At 39.8% G+C, this 23583-nt stretch overlaps 1 protein-coding gene across 3 annotated transcripts in view; it reads left to right on the top strand.

Moving 5' to 3' along the window:
- Nucleotides 1-23583, top strand: part of nlgn3a (neuroligin 3a) — a 319502-nt gene that overhangs the window by 280762 nt on the left and 15157 nt on the right. For all 3 annotated transcript variants that reach the window (XM_072595196.1, XM_072595195.1, XM_072595194.1), the window contains one exon: nucleotides 6733-7522. In XM_072595196.1, coding sequence (XP_072451297.1) covers nucleotides 6733-7522 — 790 coding nt within the window. The remainder of the gene's footprint in view (nucleotides 1-6732; nucleotides 7523-23583) is intronic.

The raw sequence follows: 23583 nt of genomic DNA, 5'->3' as shown, positions 1-23583 counted from the left end.
CTGGGTCTGAAGTCACATGTAAGTTTTATAATAGTTGAAGTCAGGTTTTAAATTTTGTCCCTCCAGCATTAACTTGGGCCTCTGGATTTTTCGCACTGTGCCACCACTTTACCCCAACTTTCTCATCAAGAACTGAAATAACTACACAGAGATCGGTATCACGTCATCAAGTCACCCTTAATTTACATGTGCAGAGTACATGGGCTTTTACCAACCACCTCAGAGCCAGTCCCAAGAATCAGGAGACTCTGAATATCCTGATTATATTTCTTTTCTCTCTTTCTTTCTCTTAGAAAGAACAGGATGTCCAATAATCCTGTTTTTCCTTTTGTTCTTTTTTTCTCGTTATCTGCCCCCACACTACCGCCCAACTGTGGTGATTTCCTGTTTATATATGTCAGCCAGGCCTTCCCTGTTTGGCACAAATTAACAACCCCAATCAAGGATCTCATAGTCAATGAGATTCACCTGGCACGCATTCCAATCATGACAACAACTTTCTCACTAATAAACATCATTTTACCAGAACTTTCAATGTCAAATATTTTCAAGGTCTCTTGTGGTGTAGTGACAATATCCTGCTCTCCTAGCCAGAAAGTTAGGCTCAAGTCCTATCTGTGCGAGAAATACGTTATAGCATGTCTGAATAGATTGATTCAAAATACTTAAAAATCAAACATTCTTGAAATGGTCTCAGCAGTCACATGACAATAATTTTGTACATATTTTAAAAAAATATATAGCATGATCATAGGCAAACTCCAGTATCCAAACTCTGTCCTAAAATTTTCAAGAATTTTGATTGTCCTGGGTTTTTGGAAGAGAGGTTATTTTTATTGATCAGTAACAGCTACAAAGCAACCTGTTTCCTTTGAAGCTAGCAGCACTAAAGTGAAAGTGTAATTGCAGTGTTTCAAAAAGGAGAGGCAGACAATCTCATTAAATAAATCATTAGCAGTTGGAAACTATTGGGAATTGGGAAAATTCAGACCTTTTCTAATCCAATTAATTATGAATGTGACATTTGTGCCATAAATGTGTAATGCTTGTTAATCCCTTAATAATTTTAGTAATTTAAGGAAAGAAGGTAACATTATAGGTGAACACTGTGAATGTAAAATGCCTCTTAGCTTTCTAGTGTTGATGCAATCAACTGTTTTGGGATCAGAAGTTTTTATTTCATTAAAACAATAAAGAGCATATACTGCTGACATCAGTGAGAGTGTCTCATGAACAACAATTAAAACTTGTGGCTTAAACCAACAGTTCCAATTTACAAGCTGTTTTAAGTTCTTTGTTACATATTAGTATGTATCTGTGTCAGTATAACTTACAATTTTTTCTACAATTCTATAACTCCTGGTTCAAATATCAGACTCACAAATAGAGTAATTAAACTTATGAATAGAGACATCTTCTACAAAGCTTATCTTGCATAGATCTATAAATTAATAGGAACAGAAAAAAAAACCAAGAAGCAAGCTAGAAGCTCAAGATAAAGCAATAAAGCGCAGGGCCAATGATTGAACAAAGGGCTCATATTCTGGTGAAGATGTGAAGCATGCAAATTTAGTGCAGCCATCTCAATTGCATGATCATATTATAACATTGAGAGACCCCTATATTTGCTTCTGTCTCAGTACTCTGCAGGGGTATGAAGAGGTGGATGTGCAGCCAGCCTTCTGTTTTTAAAGCAGTTTGCTCCTCTTAAAGGAAAAGTGCAATGAATCACAAAAGACTACTACTGCTATAGTCAAATGGAAGGCAAGGTGAGAGACCAAGCTCCAGGATTGCAGAAGCAGCCTTAATGCTCAAGCAGACAGGAGGAGAGCAGCCTTATTTCTGTAAAAAGTCCAGGACTTCAAAGACAACCATCAAAAAGAACTTGAAACAGATGGCCAACGAGGTCAATTCCCTGTATGAATTCAAGAAACTGGCAGCAGTGTCACTCGAGGTCCAAGATCAGTGAATGCATCTTGTTGTTCTGATTTTCTCTTTTCAGATACCCAGAACTGCAGCCTGTCCAGCACAACAACCACAGGTGGTGGTGATAGAGAGCAACAGTTGGGAGATGGCAGCATACTGGGGAGAGATGGTAAAACAGTGAAGAGAGAAAGTTGCATACTGATAGTATTATTGAACTAATAACCATAGACTGCGGATAATGCTGTGGAGACTTGGGTTCAAATCCCACCATGATATCTGGTGGAATTTAAATTCATTTGATAAATTCAGAACTAAAAGCTAGTCTCAGAAATGGTCACCGTGAAATGGTCATCGAGTGTTGTAAAAAAGCTGATCTGGTTCACTAATGCCCTTCAAAGAAGGAGCATTCCCAGTTGGTTTGGCCCACATGTGAATTCAATCTGGATAACTCTGAACAGCACTTTGAAATGACCTAGAAAGTCACTCAGTTCAAATGTGATTAGGAATAGGCAACAAATGCTGGTCTTGCTAGTGATGCCCTAATTCCACTAAAGAGTAAAGAAAAATCTGTGTGCCATTGATGAAGGAGCCCTGTCAGTTGATTTGGTAGTTATAACCAGCAGCTACGATTCTGACACTATCTGTAGATTGGAAGCTAGTATGAAGCTGAGATCAGTACATGTGACTCATGGGGCATAACTTGGCTGCAGTCATTCAGGAGTTAAAGGGTGGTTCTTCTTCCATCCTAGTGGAAGGTAAAATAACTGTAGAAAACTCAGGTATAGAAAACCCCATATGATCCAATGTACAGGAAAATTATGATCAGAAGCACAATGTTTATCGTCCATCCCTGATTGTCCTGGAGCAAGTGATGATGAGTCCATGTGGAGTAGGGAGTTCCAGAATTTCAACCCAGTGACATTGAAGCAACAGCACTTTATTTCCAAGTCAGGGTGGTATGTATTAAGCTTTATATAGCATCTTTCACAACTACCGGATGCCCCAAAATATTCCTTTGCCGATTAGTATCTAGTCACAGTTATCAGGAAGGACACATAACCAATTTACAGATAGTAAGTTCCCTCAAGCAACACTGTGATAAGGACCAGATAATGTTTGTATGATATTGATTCAGGGAGAGCTATGAGCCAGGCCACTAATAATAGTTTCTTAGATTTGTTTTCAAAATATTCCCAAGGAAATATGTACATTACCCCAGTTTAATTTGTTATCTAAAAGAGGGAACCTTCAAAAATGCAACATGCAATCAGTACAGAGTTTCAGTCTGACTCATTTTCTACATCACAACAGTGACTGCACTTCAAAAGTATACTATTGGCTATAAAATGTTTTGGGGTGTATGGTGAGTTTTGTGCTCAAGTCCTAAGTGAGTCTTGAATTTAGAACCTTATAACTCAGAACTAAGTGTACAACTAAACCATTCCTGACACTTGGAGGTGGTGGTGTTCCCATGTGCCTATTGTCTTTGCCTTCCTGAGCACTGCAGATTTAGCAAGAATAATCAAAGAAACATTGATGAGTTGTTGCAATGCATTTTATTATATGAGACATACATACTACAGCCATGGTTCACTCAGCCATGGTGGGTGAAGTGCTGATCCAAAAGGCTGCTTTATACCAAATGGTAACAGGTTCCTTGAGTATTGTTGAACTATACTTATTAAGTAGGCCATAAATTCCTGACTTGAGGCTTATAAATAGTGGAAATGATTTGGGAATCACGGTAAATAACTCACTCAGAATTAGAATATCTGACTTGGTTTTTATGTGGCTGGTGCAGTTAACTTTTTACGATTAAACTCTAGGACAGTGATATAACGTGTTCTTTTTTGGGAGGTGGGTGGGTAAGCAAGGGTTTGGAATTCAGTGTTTCATTGGTAATGCAGTTGAATATCATGACAAAGTAGTTTGACTCCTTCTTGATTTATATGGTCATTGCCCAGTACTTGTGTGGCACAAATGTTACTGTCACTTATCAGCACAAGCTTGTATGTTTGTCCAGGTCATACTGCATATTAGCATGGACTGCTTCATCAAGAGGAGTTATAAATGGAAATTAACTTCTTGTATTGTGATCAAGCATCCTCACTTCTTACCTTATGATGAAAGGAAAGGTACTTCATGAAGCAGCTGAAGATGCATGAATCAAGCAAACTCGGTTGTGAAACTCTTATGACAATGTCCTGGGATTGAGATGATTGGCCTCCAGAAATCACAGCCACCTTCCTTTAGAATATGTCAGGTCATGGGGTAACAGATTATGATGGAATACATTGTACTGCTGCTAATAATCCAGAGTGCCTCATGAATGCCCAGTTTAATAGTTACTCAGGAAAACCAAAATGATTGAAAACCTGCATTAACTTCTAGCTCAGTTCTGAGGAAGGGTCACGGACCTGAAATGTTAACTCTGCTTTCTCTCCACAAATGCTGCCAGACTTGCTGTGTTTTTCCAGCAAATTCTATTTTTGTTTTTAACTCTTTGGTAACTATTCAAACTGAACCGCTGACTTGCCTCTGAACACATCAACTCAACTGCAGGCCTCCCAGAAGCCTTTGACTCCACATATCCACTGTTCCCACCTCACCTCCACTGACCTGACCTGATCTCACTCAATCTGACATCTATCCCTACCACTGCTAGACCCAACAAACAATATGCAGACCATACAGAGATCAGTGTGGTTGTGGATAGTGTAGAAGGATACAGCAGGATGTCAGTCAATTGCAGATATGAGCTGAGAGGTGATAGATGAAGTTTAATCTATGTAAGTGTGAGGTACTGGGCTTTGGGAGATCAAATGTTAAGGAAAAGTATACCATTGATGTGCAACTTAGTTGGATTGGCCTTGCAAAATTACCCATAGCGTTCAGGGATGTATAGGTTGGTTGCATTGGCAGTGGGAAGTGTACATTTACTGGGATGTAGTGGGGTGGCGGGTCTGGGCAGGATACTCTTCAGGGAGTTTATCTGAACTCATTAGGCTGAATGGCCTGTTTACACAGTGTCAGGATTCTATGGATTCTAAACAGTTAATGGCAGAACCCTGAACAGTATTGATGTGCAGAGGGATCTTGGGGTTCCAGTCCATAGCTCACTGAAAGTGGCCACGCAAGTAGATAGGATGGTAAAGAAGGTGTATGGCATGCTTGCCTTTATTGCTCAGGGGAATTGAGTACAAGAGTCAGTATGTCATGTTGCAGCTTTATAAGACTTCATATAGGCTACACTTAGAGTATTGCATTTAATTCTGGTCACCGTATTATAGGAAAGATAAGGAGATGTTGCAGAAAACTATACGAGGATGCTGCCTCGGTTAAAGGATATGAGCAATAAGGAGAGGCTAGAAAAACTTGGGCTGTTTTCTCTGGATCAACAGAGGCTGAGGGGAGACTTGATAGATATCTATAAAATTATGAGATGCATAGATTGAGTTGATGGTCAGAATCTTTTTCCCAGAGTTAAAATGTCTAAAACTAAGTGAACATGCGTTTAAGGTGAGGGGGCAAGTTTAAAGGAGACGTGAGGGGCAAATCTTTTACACAGAGAGTGGTAGGCGTATGGAATGTGTTGCCAGGGGTGGTGGTGGAGGCAGATATAATAGGGGTGTTTAAGGGACTTTTAGATAAGCACATGAATATGCAAGGAATGAGGGATATAGACCAAGGGCAGGCAGAAGAGATTAGTTTAATATGGTATCATGTTTGGCATTATATAGTGGGCCGAAGGGCTCATTCCTGTGCTGTACAGCTTGATGTTCTATGTTCTAACCTCCAATGTGCTAGAAGACTGTACCTCTGCACACTGGCCCTAATACCTTCCTCCCAGCTTGCGCCAACAGCTCTCTGTATCCCCACCCACTAACAGTCAAGTCCTCTTCTCAAACTACTCCCCTCCCACTGACACTTCACATCCAGCTCCCCCATCACTGGAAACAACACTCTGTGTTAACATACTGTCTTGACCTGTACTAAACATTCATACATTTATCTGTCACCATACACCCATCATCCACCTACACTCAACCCTGCACCCCCCACCCATCTGGCACCTTCACCTCCCCCATTCATCTGGCAGCCTATCCCATCTTCCCACTTACCTGCTACACTATTCCACATTATCTTGCATACATAACTTTTTCAGAAGCTGTCAAAGTGGCTGACTGTGTCACTGGACATATAAACCACCAAATACCACTGCTGCTAAAAGCGCTTGGTTTCAACAATTACTTTTTCTGCTGCTGGCTGTGAGGGTTCTTAAGCAGATCTCTGCTGTCTCATCATTAGCAGGAGACTCCAGAGCAGGAATTTCCAGAGTACAAGTCACCTGAATATGTCTGTACGCTTTTTTTATTTGATAAGACCTGGAAACAGACTTTGTTCAAAATTTATCAATGAAATGTTAACTGTGTTTTCTCCCCATAGATACTGCCAGACCAGCTGAGTTTCTCTGGCAATTTCTGTTTTTGTTTCAGATCTTCAACTTCTGCAGTTTTGTTTTTGTTTTATTTTGTTTGTTCAGAATTTCTGGGCCGTTGTGGATGAATGATTGAGGGGATAGGGCATTTACACTCATTTAAGTTGATCGACCTGTTGGGTGACTTCCTGACAAACCAGGCTGCTTTGTGATGGCTTTATAATTTGTGCATCCATCTGTTTAGATCACTTGAAACGTTGTCAGGCTTTTCAAACATATTCTGTGCTTTTAGCCCTCTCAATAAATAAAGTTATTTTTGATATAAAATGTGGTTTTGTAACATTATGTACTCTTGTTTTTATCATCAGGGCTTTTCCAAAGAGCGATCATTCAGAGTGGGTCAGCCTTATCCAGTTGGGCAGTGAACTACCAACCAGCAAAGTACACAAGATTACTAGCAGAGAAGGTGGGTTGCAACATGCTGGACACCCTTGATATGGTGGACTGTCTACGGCAGAAATCTTTCAAGGAGCTAGTAGAACAGGACATCAAGCCAGCCCAATATCATGTTGCATTTGGTCCAGTCATCGACGGAGATGTTATTCCCGATGATCCTGAAATTCTGATGGAGCAGGGAGAGTTTCTAAATTATGACATCATGTTGGGAGTCAATCAGGGAGAAGGATTCAAATTTGTGGAATGGATAGTGGATCACGACGACGGGATATCTGGAAGTGACTTTGATTTCACTGTTTCTAAGTTTGTGGATAACCTTTATGGTTACCCTGAGGGTAAGGACACACTTCGGGAAACAATTAAATTCATGTACACTGACTGGGCAGACCGTGACAATCCTGAGACACGGCGGAAAACCTTGGTTGCTCTCTTTACTGATCATCAGTGGGTGGAACCTGCAGTAGTGACAGCTGATCTGCATGCACGTTACGGTTCACCTACATATTTCTACGCCTTCTACCATCACTGTCAAAGTGACATGAAACCAGCCTGGTCTGATGCATCCCACGGTGATGAAGTACCCTATGTCTTTGGAATCCCCATGGTTGGACCAACTGATCTATTCCCATGCAACTTTTCCAAAAATGATGTGATGCTTAGTGCAGTTGTCATGACATACTGGACAAATTTTGCCAAAACAGGGTAAGCAGCTTATTTATTTAAACTAGTATTTAGTGGTTTGGTAAGGATACCATAAGAAAACCAACTGATGCATTTGGAAATATGTATGGAAAACATATATCCTTTGCACTTAGTACATCACAGCATTATGAGAGATCCGTTTGATGACTCATTGAAAGAAAATGCATTACAGGGACTGAGTCATAGAGATAGAGAACCCACTGGGGTTGAAGTTCAACTACCTTGCACCACGCCAGTGATCATAAAACATGCAATGCAATGACACATTTAAGAATGACTAACAATGTGCCAGGTTTGTGCAGATACCCATACCATTGGTCGACATAACAGTACTTTTTTGGGTGACAAATGAAATTGCCTAAAATAACTACAGACCCCATTTCAATATTAAAATTGAATTGTTGGGCCCAGTAGTCAGTCCCAAATTTACTTCACATGCATGTTTTCTTGATCCATTTCTAAAATCGGTAATAACTAATTAAATTCGAGGTTGGTGTAAAGATTTATAGCTCGGGTGCCGGTTGTCATGGTTGTGGGTATGTTTGCCGAGCTGGGAAGTTAATTTGCAGACGTTTCGTCCCCTGTTCAACTTCCCAGCTCGGCAAACATATCCACAACCATGAGTAATCAAATTTTCAAGTACCTTGTGACTGCTCTTCCAGATTCTACAACAGCTCAAATAGTCACATATAATTATGCCACAAAAGGGTGTGGGCAATAGCCAAGTGGTAATTGATTGTACACATGCCTTAATGTGGAGTCAGCAGGAGCAGGGCTCCCTCACATCAATCATCTGCATTCTGCTTCCTGAACTTATCCATACTCATGGTCAATATCAGAAACAGCTCTAACTGGGTCGCCAGGTCCTGGCAGGAGTCTGATATTTCACCTAACTGGCTGTTTTCATGTATAAGGCAGATGGTGTCAGTAGATTGGTCGAAGTTTGAATGAATATCAAGGCAAAGCCATGTTTTGCTCTAACCTGACATCCACTGAAACGCATGTTGGCAAAACGTTTACATCTTGATAAGAATGGAAATTGCACCTGATGTTGCTCGCTTTCTTTTGGGTAAGGATCTTACTTGTAGCCTCTCTATTGTCAGCATTTCAGAGGTGAATCAGTACAGAACTCTAGGTGGTAATTCTTAATGATCAGCTAAACATGGTTGGTTATTAGGGTGGGATTGGAGGTGTTGGGCTGGGTGCAACTTGGGCTGCCGTGCTACAAAATTGTATTTCGGCTAACCTCTTCAGTTCCAAATGTTTAATTCCTGTTCGATCTAGAGGCCAAGCACTAATCTATGCTTCTAAAAATCAAGAGAGTCTGAGAACAATAGGTATGTGGTGAGTAGAAGCAGTGTCTGATGGCCATGTTTGAGCAAACAGACAGTTTATGTCTATGACTTGTGACAAGCTTGTCAAGTATCCAGGTAAAATATACCACCTCAGTCTAGGTGCAACTTATGACTGCTGGAAACAAGACAAAACCTACTTGAATAATTGCCAATAAATGCCAACTAATTCAATGTCATGGTGACAATACAAATACAAGAATTGCAAAGAAAGCTTTGTTCTTGGATTTACCGAACTTGACAGTTTTGTTTATGAATAAGGTTATTATTGAGAGTTTTTTTCAGTAGCCTCATTGTAAATGTTACTCATGAGAGTGCTTCAAATCATCACCACAATTTTTATTTTAGTCAGCTATTTGTGTAGCTTCTGGCTGGCTTCATTTGTAACTTTACTGTCTGGGCATTGCTCATTGCCATTGTACCTTTTATAAAGATTGCAAAAGTGTTTGAAGTTATTGAAAGTGTACATGTCAATGTTTGAGATTTATTTCCTACTTGATGTATGAGAGATTCTAGTTAATTAAGATATTGCTATCAAATTAAATTTGTCAGACAGGGGATTAATTTTGCACAACATTTAAGCTATCTGGTAATATGGTTTAAATCTAGTAGCTAGAATAAGCTGAAGTACTTAACCAAGGAATGAGCCTAAAGTATGAATTAAATAGAAGGAAGAAAATAGAAATTGAAATGCAATCAGTGAGGATGACAACGTTCACAAAGGGATACTTGACAATGGATCATAACGCAGGAAAACATGAGGTTATGCACTTTTGCAGAAAGAATAGAGGAATCGAACGTTATTTAAATGAAGAAAGATTGCAGAAAGGTGTCGCACTGAAAGATTCGGGATACTCATCCATGGTTGCAAAAGGCTAGCATCAAAGTTTGCAGGTAATATGGAAGGCAAATAGAAAGTTGTTTTTAATTTCTACGGGAATTGAGTATAAACATAGGGAGATTTTGCTAAAACTATACAAAGCTGCATTTAAGGTGAGAGGGGGAATGTGCAAAGGAGATGTGAGGGCAAGTTTTTTTTTACACAGAGAGTGGTAGGATTCTGGAACAAACTGCTGGGTTGGTGGTGGAGGCGGATACATAGGAGAGTTTAAGAGACTTTTAGATAAGCACATGAATATGCAAGGAATGGAGGAAGATGGACCAAGGGCAGGCAGAACAGATTAGTTTAATTTGATGTCATGTTCAGTACAATATCCTGGGCCAAAGGGTCTGTTCCTGTGTGGTATTGTTCTATGTTCTAAGGCCCAGTGAGACCACAGCTGGAATACTGTGAACTGTTTTGGACCCCTGATCAAAAGAAAGCTATACTGGCATTGGAGGCAGTCCAGAGAAGGTTTATTCGGTTAACCCCAGGTTTGAATGTATTTTCTTATGAGGAGACTTGAGTAGGTTGGGTCTGTGCTCTTTGGAGTTTAGAAGAATAAGGGGAAACCTTATTTAAACATGTAGTATTCTTAGGGGATTTGACATGGTAAATGCAGACTGGTTGTTATCCTTGCGCGAGAGTTTAGGACCAGACAGCATGATTGCAACATAGAGGGTCAACCATTTAAATCCGAGATGAGGAGGAATTTCTTCTCTCAAATGGCAGTCAATCTATGGAATTCTCGAATGCAGGGGCCATATGAGTCTAGATCATTAAATAGGTTCAAGGCTGAAATACACCAATTTTTAAACAGCAAGAGAGTCAAGAGTAATGGGGATAAGGCAAGAAAGTGGAGTTGAGCCTTATCAGATCAGCCATGATCGAATTTATTGGCAGAGTAGACCGAATGGGCTGAATGAGCTACTTCTGCTCTTAAAATCATAAAATAATATAAGGATACTTGCAAGATCACAACATCCAAGACACACAAGAGGTGAAAGCCTTCAGGTTTTGCTGTAGTTCAACTAGATGTGAGCAGTAAAGATATGTTGTTTATCCACAAAAGGCCTGAGGTTCACTTTTTTTTAGACTTTTTAAGTGTGATTTCAAAGTGTGAATGGACTGCAGAAAGTAAACATAACACTATGATAGGATGTGCCTATCAAGTGAAAACTTGTGTTATTTTTGGATCTTGTGTCAGGTTTCTCATGACAAATCTTGATTTTCAGAAAGAAACATCATTTCTAAATACTAGTCTATCTCCTCTTACTCTGAGAGAGTAAGGCATCTCAAAACTTTAGGCAACACATAAAGGCATTTTGGTGCTAGGTATTTTGGCCATATTACCCAAGGGTTAGCAAATCAGGCAGCCATATCTCTTCAACTGTTCATAACAGGCAAGGTATGACTATACCCAAACAGCCTGCAGTTGCAAATCTCTAAGCAGTGTGCCCAACATTGTATGTGATTTTGCAAAATTGGATAACAAATACTGAACAATTCTGAGTGTGCTAAGAATTATACTGAGAACCAATTTATGATTTTCAGTTAGATGTGCGTGTGAGCCCTGTTCATTGCAAACAGAAAGATCATTTGCACATACTATGCCTGTTTCAACTGAACAAAGCATAGCCATCTTTGGGCTCATTCCCCAGAGCAATGTCTTTACCAATCAGGCCAATCAACCTGCCTGGTTTATTTTAAACAAAGCAATTAATTGTCAATCATCATAACTTGCATATTCTCTGTGGCAATGCCTTCATACAATTGATTTGCAAACCAGTTAGCACTCTCTTATATAGTATAAGTTGTTTACTTTGGTTTTCTCACAAATTGTCCTGATGATTGCAAGATAAAAAGCTTTGACAACATTAATCTTTTTCAGCATTCTCATTTTTTTTTCTTTCCAAGACATTGAATGTCTGTAAAGCCAAACGTACTACCCATCCTACATTACCCCAGAGAGTATTAGTTAACCTTCTTTAAATGAGGTTTACAACTGAGTAGTTTCTGACAGGATCAATGCCTTAATGGCAAAATTCTCTCCCTGAAGAACATCAATAAACCAGTTGAAATAGTGCAAAAGTCAACAAATGTTGAGGTCATTTTGTTCTGATTTTAGCCCAGAAATGACTAGAATACATTGTATTCACTTTCTCAAGATGCCGTCCAATCACTGTTTTCCTATATTCTATCTCCATCTGTGTGTAACCAGAAATGGAATTACAGCCAAAATCTGTAAAAATAAATAAAGGCTCAGATTTTCCATCAGCGTTGGTGCTTTGCACATTGCTGCTGCCTGTGAAAATTACTACAGCAACTACATTGTGATTTCAACTGGGACTTCTGATTAATGCAACCGTCCCCAAGGAAGGCTAGTACATGCAGAAGTTAGATAAAGATAGGTCACCACCCTTTTTATGCCATTGGCTGCCATATTCAGTTATTTAAGGTTTTTTGGCGGGTTAGCGAGCAGATGAGTGAATCAGTGACTGGGTTGGTGAGTGATTAAGTAAGTGGGTGGGTGGGTGTTGGTGGATAGCTGCCGGGAATGGAGCATGTGGTTGGGTCAAGGTAATTGAGTCTAGTCAGGGGGTTCTTGCATTGGATCGGGTTAGGGAGCTAATTGGAAAATGTCAGGCTGTACTTGGGTTTGGGGGTTGGGTGATTGAGTGATGGTGGCAGATAATCAAGTCAGAGCTTTTGTCAGGTTAGGGGCCTGTCAGTTAGGGGAGGATAGTTGGGTCAGGAGAGGTAGTCTGGTTAGTGAGTTGTCATGTTGGAGTTTGGTCTGATCAGCTAGTACATGGATTTGGTTATGAGTAGTCAGGCCAGGAAACTAATCAGATTTGAAGGATGTTTGCAAGGCAGACAGGTCAGCTGTGGTGCTCATTTCAGTTATGCTGGTGAATTTTGAGTTATGCCAAATGTTAATGTCTTTTGGATAAGTGCCCAGGTAAGTCTGCATTTCTGACTCAAGTCTTTGCCCCCAAGCTCAGTGTCAGAGACTTTTGTGAAGGATCCGAGGCAAAGGAATCAGCCTACTGGAAGGTTAAACTTCTCCAGCCATTTCAGTGCATGTGTGTGGACCAGGAATTCCATAATGTTCTTATGTACAACAGGGCTATGTCCAAATTTCAATGCTCTGGATAATTGAAAACCTGGACTTTAGTTACCTGAGGCTGCACAGTCTTCCATATAAATGCTGATAGAGAATCACTTAACTCTGAACTCACTGTCCATGTTTGTTCATCTCTTTAAGACTTCAAAAACCTGTCAGTTCTAACCAGAACCTGTGACAGCTGATCATAGTTTTCTTTCATGTTATGGGTGCCTATCTGCCATGCTGTGTTTCAAAACATTGTTAATTTCACTATACACCGAGTGGATAATTACCCTAAACTGAAAATGTGTAGCAGCATGGAAATTAAGCATGTAATTTTGATCCATGCAATGTGTTTGTAACTGGTTTAAAGAGGAGACAAAATTAATGCTCAGCCTAGGACTAGGAAAAGGCATACACATGTACACATAGGACAAGAATGTTTGCAGAATCAGGAAAACTCCACAATCCTTTAAAAATGGCAGGTGGAACCTCTGTAGACATTTTACCATGATCTCATGTTTGTCAGCTGTGATCCACATAGGAAGGAAGCATATTCTCAACAGGGCCATTCCAACATAGTGCTGAGTTCAAACAGACCCCGATTGGCTGTTTCATGGAATGTAAGTAAGTGTGGGAGTCTGTATTTGTGGAGCCAACCAAGAAAGTCCTGAAAGCTTGCTAAAGTCTGTTGAATGATCATGGACCTAGCTTTTTCAATAATTAAATTGTAAAAGAAAACCTCACTATTAGTGATTTAAAATACATATGTTTTGTACAACTTTATTTTCAGAACAGCTGGTGTAGCACATGTTTGAACAGAGTTCTTTAATCAGTTTTGCCTGAGAGATGTTCATAATAGGTACTTAGTTGAGTGTCAAAAGCTACAATTATCTCAGCCGAGGGTTCTGAGTTCCCAGTTTGATTGATAGCTTAAAGTGGCTGTGAAGTGATTTGGTGTATGATAAGTTTTTTTTCAAATAGATGATCCACCAGCGGAGCTTTAAAAGCTTTGCCAATTTAATGAGTGGAAATGTTATTCAAATGTTGTCTTTATAATGAGAACTATATTAGATTTTGATTTTTTTTCACCTGTGTGAGGTTTGACCATGGTTGAAAACTGAATTGACATTGCATGAACTTTGACATATGAAGAGTCATGCAGGCTGGGTGGGATTGCATGAAGGTGAGAGCTAGAGATCTTAAAATCTTTTAAAGCGATTGGGAACAAGTCCCAGAAAACCAGTGTGAGTTTTTTTCACCAGCGCACCCTTGCACTTGCTTGCTCCTATCTCTGCTGAACATCTGCTTCTGGAGTTGAACGATCCAACATCATCCTACACCCACCAAAGCCTCCCCAGAGCAAAATCAAATGATTTGGGGCACTTTATGCTGAGACAGGTTTAATTTCAGGAGCCAAAATCAGACCTGTAATGTTAAAAGTAGAAGGCTAGAGAGAGAAACTGTCAAAGAAATCAAAGTGACATTATGAAGTAGGAAAGCTGACAGAAAGATGATGAAATTGACAAGGTCAGAAAGGCGCACACGCGCAGGAACTGTAAATTCAGTGCATGCAGAGAAATGGATACACTCACAGAAAGTCAAAAATGATTCATGCATTTGGTCGCTGATCTATGAACAACAGCTGAAAAATATGAATGCAATCATATTACAAATAAAAAGGATTAATGAGGGGTTTCAATATATTTATCCTCCTGTTTTCTCCACTTCTTTCCTGAAGGCACTTAACTATTGTTAGTGCCTGGTTCAGTGGATGCCAGCTGCAATCTGTTATGGCTATTTCCACGTGTAAGCCCAGCTACCCATTCTCCATTGAGGACATCTAACCAAATCCAATGATATCGATAAGGAGTCACTGAATATCAATGAGCCGCAGAAACTCTGGGTGATACTTTGTTCCATGGGTCCTGCGCACTGTGATCAATTCATTGCCACTTGAGGTAGAAAGTTGATTTTTTAAATATTAAAGTAAATGCATGATCTTTGTGTTAAGAGAGTGCCTCCAAAAATAAAGAAGATGCATGCAAGTTATTTCATAATTCAGACACAGGAGTGACATTAGACTAAGAGTTACTGAGGAGAGCATTCTCTGAGGCAGTAGCCAGCTCAGTTGGAAAACTGAAACAGAAATATAATGAAATAAAATCAAATGAAACAAAAACAAATTGTTGGAAAAACTCAGCAGGTTTGGCAGCATCTGTGAGAAGGAAGCAGAGTTAACTTTTTGAGCCCAGTGATTTTTCATCACAACTGTTATCACTTTATCCTGACTACTAACGGTTCTGATGAAGAGATATTGGACTCGAAGCCTTAACTCTGCTTCCTTCCCACAGATGCTGCCAAACCAGCTGAGAAGTATCATGAAGTTACATCAAATCTACAGCAGAGCGACTGACCATTCAACACAACTGGTCTTGGCTGATGTTTATGCTCCATCATTTCCGGGGAGTAGTTTAGAGCAAAGGGAACAAATAGAGTGAATTGATGAAACAGACTTTTGGAAAGGATCATGGGAAAGTGAAAGGGTGGTGCGTAGGTACCTGAGGCAAGTACAATTACAACATTTAAAAGACACTTGGACAGGTACATGGATCATAAAGATTTAGAGAGAGATGGGGCCAAATGCAGGAAAATGGGACTAGTGTGGTTTAGGAAACTTGGTGGGCATGGAGAAGTAGGGCGAAAGGGTCTGTGTCCTACCATATGACTCCATGATGCTATGACTCTAAAACCAAGGGATCAAGTGGCTGCTTCTTATAACAACATTCGGTTCCTATATTGGAATAGATTTGTCAGATGGGCACATTGGATGGAATCTAACCCTGAAGAGTGTGAGATGATACACTTTGGATGAAATGACAAGACAAGGGGGCACTCAATAAATGGCAGGATGCTAGGAAACACAGGAGAGCAGAAGCAGCTTGAGTTGCTTATCCACAATCCCTGAAGACAGAAGCACAGATTAATAGGGTAGTAAAGAAAACACACAACACTGATAGGAAAGCAGCTGCTTTCCCACCTGAAGGATCAATAACAAGGAGACATAATTTTGAGGTGAAATAAAGGAGGTTTAGAGTAGACTCAAGGAAAGGGTTTTTTCACCCAGAGAGTGGCGAGAATCTGGAATGCATTGCCTGGAAGGGTAGTCAAGGTGGGAAACCTCACAATCTTTAAAACGTACTGAGACAAGCGCTTTAAATGTCGTAACATTCAAGGCTTTGTGTGCTGAAAGGTGGTACAACTATAACTTTAGAGTAGTTTTTGTCGGTGCATTCTTGATGGGCTGAAGGTCATCTTCTGTACAAATGGTTCTCTGATTCTATATGTGACACTCATAGCCTCAGCACTGAGTATATAGTGTATACCATGCAACATGCAGTGGTTGATAAGCATCGTTCCAAAAATCTGAGAATGACCAGCTTGTAGCATGGACTGGAATGATGGGGTGGAGGATATACATGAAAGAACATGAAAATGCAGAGACAAAAACTTTTAATGCAAACAAAGACACAAAGGATCAATTTCCATAAGTGTCCTGATAATACACAATTCTACGTCTTCACCATCACTCTCAGTTTTGCCTTCAGCGGTGCCAACAAGCTGCTGTTCTTGTCCAGCATACTGACCTATATCTTGCAGAGGCTGAATACCAACTCCTGGACACATCTCCTATTGCCCCCAGACAACAGCCCAACATCAAAAGGCAAGCTATTGTTTTCACGATTGTCACCAACCTCATCTCATCTGAGAATTTAACCTCAACACCACCTCCCCCACCCCCGCCAGCCTTCAATCTCATAGTCCTACACTTCTACCTTCCTCCCAAAATCCACGAATAAGACTGCCTGGGCAGACCTATTGTTTAAGTGTCTTCCTGCCCTATATAAATTATTTCTTCATACCTTGACTTGATTTTTATCTTCTGTTATCCAGTCTCTTCCCACTTACACCCGCAATTCTTCAGACACTTTATGTCACTTTAAAAATTTCCAGTTTGCTGGCACCAGCCCCCTTCTTTTCACCATAGATGTGTAACCCCTCTACATGATCATCCCCATCAGTTGTTCTCAGGGCCCTCCATTTCTTCCTTGAAAGAAGGCCTAACCCATCCCCATTCTCCACCACCCTCCATTTGGCCGAGCTCATTCTCTTTTTCAACAACTTTTTCCTTCAACTCCTCTGATTTTCATCGGTTCAAAGATATGGCCATGGGTAACCAAGTGGACCCCAGTACACATACACACAGTCTCTCACACACACATACACGCACATTCCGGATGAAGAGTTTATGCTTGAAACATCGACTCTCTTGCTCCTTGGATGCTGCCTAACTGGCTCTGCTTTTCCAGTACCACACATTCTAACTCTGATCACCAGCATCTGCAGTCCTCACTTTCTCCTTACTATAAGTCATAGCAGTTAAATCTCACATTGATCAACTACCCCTTCTCTTAAGTTTATCCTTCTCCAAACCTCTCATTCCTGATTTTTTTAATAGTATTGTTACGAGGATGCATGGGCAAACAGCCAATGCAATGGCATTTCAAAGCAATTGACTTTTTGTCTTCAAAATTTCCACTCCCTGATGCCAAGAGCACTTCTTTAATTGCTTTTTTGCGATGAAGTGATGTTCTGTTGAAGGAATACAACAATGTCCCAATTGCAAAAATTCAGTTTCACAGTTTTTCTAAATACTGTATCTTTGTCATTTTCCTTATTCAGTTTCACCTACATTTCTTCACTAGTTTGTTAGATCTGAAACCGATACAACTTTCAAATTCCTTAATTTTGTGCCAATCCTTGTTACTGACAATACCTAGATAACATTTTAGCTGGTCTATTCCACAATTTGTAGACATGCATCCATTGTAATACTGAATAGTTGAAAGACTCTATCATCAACATATCCATTACTGGGCTGATCAATACAATGCCCTCTCTTTGATCCATATCTCCATCTTCTTCCTCCAAATCTTCCATTTCATGTTAATTTTTGAATGTTCTATAATACCATTTGGAAACATTCATGGCATAATGGTACTTCAAATCACACCTGAAATATCAATTGACTACACCTTAATCCTTTCTTGGGTTTATTCTCTCATCAGAAACACAAATTCTCTTCACGTCACAAAATTATCATTCATATTTCTGTGCTCATTTCTCTTAGGGACAATTTTTCTTTCATATAACATGCATCTAGATGGTTTCACAAATTTGTTAACATCACGTGCTCCATTTTCTGTCATGTTGTCAATTGCCCCTTTGCTATGAACACTGCTTCAAAGGGATAATTTTCTGTGATTTTTTTCCCTCTTTTCTAACATTTGTTCTAGTAGTGTACATTTTTCCACAAATTTCACTCCCAATAAAACTAGAAGTCTGTCCGTACTTGAAGTTTTGGCACTGTCCAGTATTTTAAATGCTAGCTCATTTTGGGGAAATTCAAAATGAAATGTCTACAGTCTTGTGTACAATTGTCTGAAGAACATGATGAGCTCTACCGCAGTATTATCCTCAGCCTTGAATTATTAGAGAAATTGACGACTGCCAATGCCTCATCTGGAGTCCATAAATAATCTTCTGATAAATTTTAATTACATTAGTTAGCAATCTGTCCAAATCGTTATCTGTGTTCAAATCAACAGGCTCTCATTCTGAAAATCTTTGCACCTTATTGGCTTCTGTATAGTAACAATAAAAATATATTGACTGGATATAGAAAATCCTACGGCCAAACGTTATTTACTCTTTGGTAAAGAAGTAACCCAGGTCCACATTATACCTTCTTCCTTCTAATGGTAACAAGGCTCATTTTCAGAAAATAGGCATAAGTTATCATAACCCAAAACTTTATATTTTGACTTAGCCATCCTCTGTTCCAGGTCTTACACGCTTGGAGATAAATGTTTCTGAAATAAAAGTCCAAGTCCACACTTCTAGTGATTGCTTTATTTTGGTTAGTCATTCTCCATAAAGCTTACCATTCACTGAGCACTAGCTCCCAATTTTTATACAGGTGCTTCATAATCAATTAATTTATCCAGCACCTATTCCCTCATTCCATTATGTTTCAGGGATCCCTTCATACCATATTAGATAATTTTAAAAATCCATGTTTTCAATTAACAGCAATGAAGGAACAGCATTTGTAATGAGGATAATTTGTGCTTGGAGAGAAACTTGGAAGTGGTGGTGTGGCCATGCATCTGTTGTATTGCTCCTTCCAGGTAGTATTGGCTGCTGGTTTGATAGAGTTGCTGCAGAATATCTGGTATATGTAGCTAATCACAGCTACTGCTGAACCAATGGGAATGGGGTCATGAATAAACAGATTGCTACGTCCTGTACAGTATCAAGCTTCTCAAGAGCTATATTCGTCCATCCAAGTGAAAAGTTGTCCATCATATTCCAGTCATGTGCCTTAGATCCTAAGACCATAAAATACAGGTGCAGAATTAGGCTATTCGGCCCATTGAGTCTGTTCCACCATTCAGTCATAGCTGATATGTTTCTCAACCCCATTCTCCTGTCTCCTCCCCTTAATCCTGTCTTAAATATCCTCAATGATTTGGCCTCCACAGCTCTCTGTGCCAATGACTTCCACAGATTAACTTTGCTCTGGCTGAAGAAATTCTTCCTCATCTCAGTTCGAAAGGGGTGTCACTTCATTCTGAGACTGTGTCCTTGAGTCCTAGCCTCCCGTACTAATTGAAACATCTTCTCCATATCCACTCTATCCAAGCCTTTCAATATTATGTAAGTTTCAATCAGCTCCCCCCTTAACCTTCTAAACTCCATCAAGCACAGACTCAGAGTCCTCAACCACTCCTGTTATGGCGAAAAGTCCTCCATCCCCAGGATCGTTGTTGTAAATCTCCTTTGGCACCCTTCCGAGGCCAGCACATCCTTCCTTAGATACAGGGCCCAAAACTGCTCAGAATATTCCAAATACGGTCTGACCAAAGCCATACACAGCCTTTGCTCTTGTATTCTAGTCCTCTTGAGTGCTAACATTGCATTTGCCTTCCGAACCGCCAACTGAACTTTAAGAGAATCCTGAACTACACTCCCAAATTCCTATCTGCTTCAGACTTCTGAAGCCTTTCCCAATTCAGAAAATAGTCTATGCCTCTTTTCTTCCTGCTAAAGTACAGAACCTCACATTTTCCCACATTGTATATAATCTGCCATTTCTTTGCCCACTCCCTTACCCGTCCAAGTACTTCTGCAGATCTCTGCTTCCTCAACAGTACCTGTCCTTCCACTTATGTTTGTACCATCTGCAAACATAGCAACAATGCCCTCAGTTCCTTTGTCCAGATTGTTAATATATAACATGAATAGTTGTGTTCCCTTGTAGTTAGTGGACAGAGTTTAGGGAGTCAGGAGATGAGATGTTTGATGCAGAGTTCTAGCATGCTGTTGTAGCCACTGAATTTATATGGCTACTCCAGTTCAGTTTCTGCTCACTGGAAACCGCAATGAATGTTGATAGTGGGTGATTCAGAAATTGTAGTACCATTGAATGTCAAAGGTAGATAGATTCTGTCTTGCTGGAGATGATCCTTGCTTGGGACTTGCTGCAAAATGTTTCCTAACATGTTAACCTATGCCTATATGCTGTTTAGATCTTTTTGCATGAGAACACGGACAGCTTCAGTATCTAACGAATTTGAATAGCACTTAACATTATGGAATCATCAGAAAACATGCTTACTCTATTGTGTGAGTTAAGCCAGTCTGCCATCTGCACATTGAGAAACCGGTTAATAATATCTCAGTCTGTGCTTGTCGGCACATATACCATCCCTGAGGCTGCTTGCTCCTTATCTCTATTGCTTATCCACTCTTTAGGTTCCTTTAATTTGTTTTTTTTTTCACTTCTGAGATCAGGGCATCTTATTGCCTGTCTCTAATTGCCCTTAAGAAGGTAGTGGGAACTTCTTTGTTGAGATGCTGCAGTTCATGTGCTTTAGGTGGATCCACAACAGCCTTAGATAGAAAATTCCAGGATCTTAACCCAATGATGCTGAAGGACTGACAATATACTTCCAAATCAGGAAGGTGAGTGGCTTGGAGGAGAACGTGCAGGTGGTAGTGTTCCCATATATCTGCTACTCTTATCCTTCTCGGTGGTAGTGGTCACAAATTTGAAGAATGCTGTTAAAGGATCTTTGGTGAATTCCTGCAGTATCTTATAAATGGTACACAGTTTTGCTAGTGAATGTCGGTGGTGGAGTGACTCAGTAATTGTGGATCTGCTGCCAGTCAAGCAGGCTGCTTTTTCCTGGCTTGTGTGAAATGTCTTGCATGTTGTTGGAATTGCACCCATCTAATTAAATGTGGAATATTCCAGCACATTCCTGACTTGTGCTGTACAGATAGTGGAAAGTCTTTGGGGAGTCAGGAGATGAGCTACTCTCCATAGAAACAAAATCAGAAACAAAAACAAAAACAGAATTGCTGGAAATACTGTATTTCTGAAGAAAGGTCACTGGACCTGAAACGTTAACTCTGATTTCTGAAACATAAACTGTGATTCCTCTCTGTAGATGCTGCCAGACCTGCTGAGTTTTTTCTAGCAATTTCTGTTTTCTTTTCATTTATCTCAAGAGAATTCAAGAGTTTGGAACTAGGGGCCAGACTCTCGTGCCAAAAGCATCTCGTAAACTGTGTTACATATTGTTATCTGAAAAAAAAGTCTCACTATTCTGAATGCAATGATTCCACACCCAAAAGAGCTTTGACCTGCTCTTGTAGCCACATTATTTATATGGTGAGTCCACATGAATTCTGGTCAGTGATAACCACCAGAGTGTTGATAGTGGGGATTCAGAGATTCAATGGGATACAAAATATTTCTAATCTGTGGTCAGGAGAGTTGTGACAAAATAAAGTAGTATTTGATGTCACCATGAATATCTCCTGATGCCTGCAATTCACTGAGCAAAGACTTAAACCCGAACTTGTCTTTTTTTCAAATGTAGCCTTTGGCTACATTGTGGAAGAGAGGTTTAGCCTATTTCTATAGAGTCAAGGTGACTTGACAATGGCATTTCTATGATAAACTTCCAGACACATGTCACCCTCAGTCTAAGACTCAGATTCAGTACTTGAATCAGGTACTCCAGCATACTGTGTACGATTGGATTGTTCACTGATTGAACTTAGAGCTGTGATCGCACACTGGAGATTTTTCAGATTGGCTCCAAAGAACTATGCAGTCAATGCCTAATGTTTTTGCCAAGGCACTTTACAGCCTCAAATTAGCATTAAATTCCATAACTTCAGAAAATGGCTTCCTTATATCAGTAATCTATTTCTCATACATTCCACATATATATAATTCTGGTGCATGAATTGTTCTGTGTTTTGTGTGTAAGCAGTCTCACTTTACTTTTGTCCATAAGGTCAATTTGATTTTTTGAGTACAGGTATATGCTATTAAAATTTCTGGGTGCGGAATCATTGCATTCAGAATAGTGAGACTTTTTTTTCAGATAACAATATGTAACACACTTTACGAGATGCTTTTGGCACGAGAGTCTGGCCCCTAGTTCCAAACTCTTGAATTCTCTTGAGATAAATGAAAAAAAACAGAAATTGCTAGAAAAAACTCAGCAGGTCTGGCAGCATCTACAGAGAGAAATCACAGTTAATGTTTCAGAAATCAGAGTTAACGTTTCAGGTCCAGTGACCTTTCTTCAGAAATACAGTATTTCCAGCAATTCTGTTTTTGTTTTTGTTTCTGATTATCATCATTCGCAGTTCTTTTGGTTATTTGAGATAAATGTGTTCAAATGGTCAATGGTGTCATGTATTAGACACTTTCAAGATACTTCCCATTATAACTGAAACAGCAGGGTGAAGGAGTTTGGCTGCCCCCGCAGTGCTGCAATTATTATGTAAATGTTGAATCAAAATCTGAGACAATATTGGAATGTAGGAAAATTAAATCACTGACGAAGTTACTCACATATAGTATAATTTCCTAGCCATTTGTGGCCTTGCAACTGATTTGCATTGCTTGAGTTTCATATCAGTATAAAACTAAAAGAACTTAATTCTCCAGCAAATGTGATGATTGGTTCCACCATGTCAGATATTTGACTGACAAAGAATTGGAACTTAGCCCTAGTTTTAATGCAGGCGTAACAAAGAGCTGATTTATGATGTTGAGAGTTGGAGATTTTGGAAATTCTAGAAAATATTGAAGTTTTTCATTGAGAAAGTATAGCTTTTCCACTGAATACACTATCTTTAATGAGCAGATGTCTAGCAACTTCAATGTGGCTGTGTGTATACCTAACTATAACAAAAACAGGAATTGCTTGAAAGGCTCAGCAGGTCTGTTAGAATCTCTGGAGAGAACGTAGAGTTAGCATTTTGGATCCAGTGACCATTCTTCAGAACTGATGGTAGCTAGGAAAAGGTTGTATAGGGGTAAAGGAGGAAGCAGAGCTCAGAGGGAGTGGAAGACAGTTCGGCAGATGAAAGGGTGATAAATGGTAAGCCAGGGAGAAAGATGAGCTACCAGTGGGGACTTTAAATATGTGCAAATGTGTTTGTTGCGTTGAAAACATCCCATGTGATAACAGGGCCTGCAGAATGAGGGTTGTTAAAGGATGTGGAAGGTGGTGTTTAGGCCCTAAAATTTTTGAATTCAACATTGAGTCCTGAAGGCTGCAGCATCCTT

The sequence above is a fragment of the Chiloscyllium punctatum genome, chromosome 25 (assembly GCF_047496795.1).
Source record: "Chiloscyllium punctatum isolate Juve2018m chromosome 25, sChiPun1.3, whole genome shotgun sequence".
NCBI lineage: Eukaryota > Metazoa > Chordata > Chondrichthyes > Orectolobiformes > Hemiscylliidae > Chiloscyllium > Chiloscyllium punctatum.
Note: the sequence above shows the minus strand (reverse complement) of the source record. Positions and strands in the feature narration are given on the sequence as shown.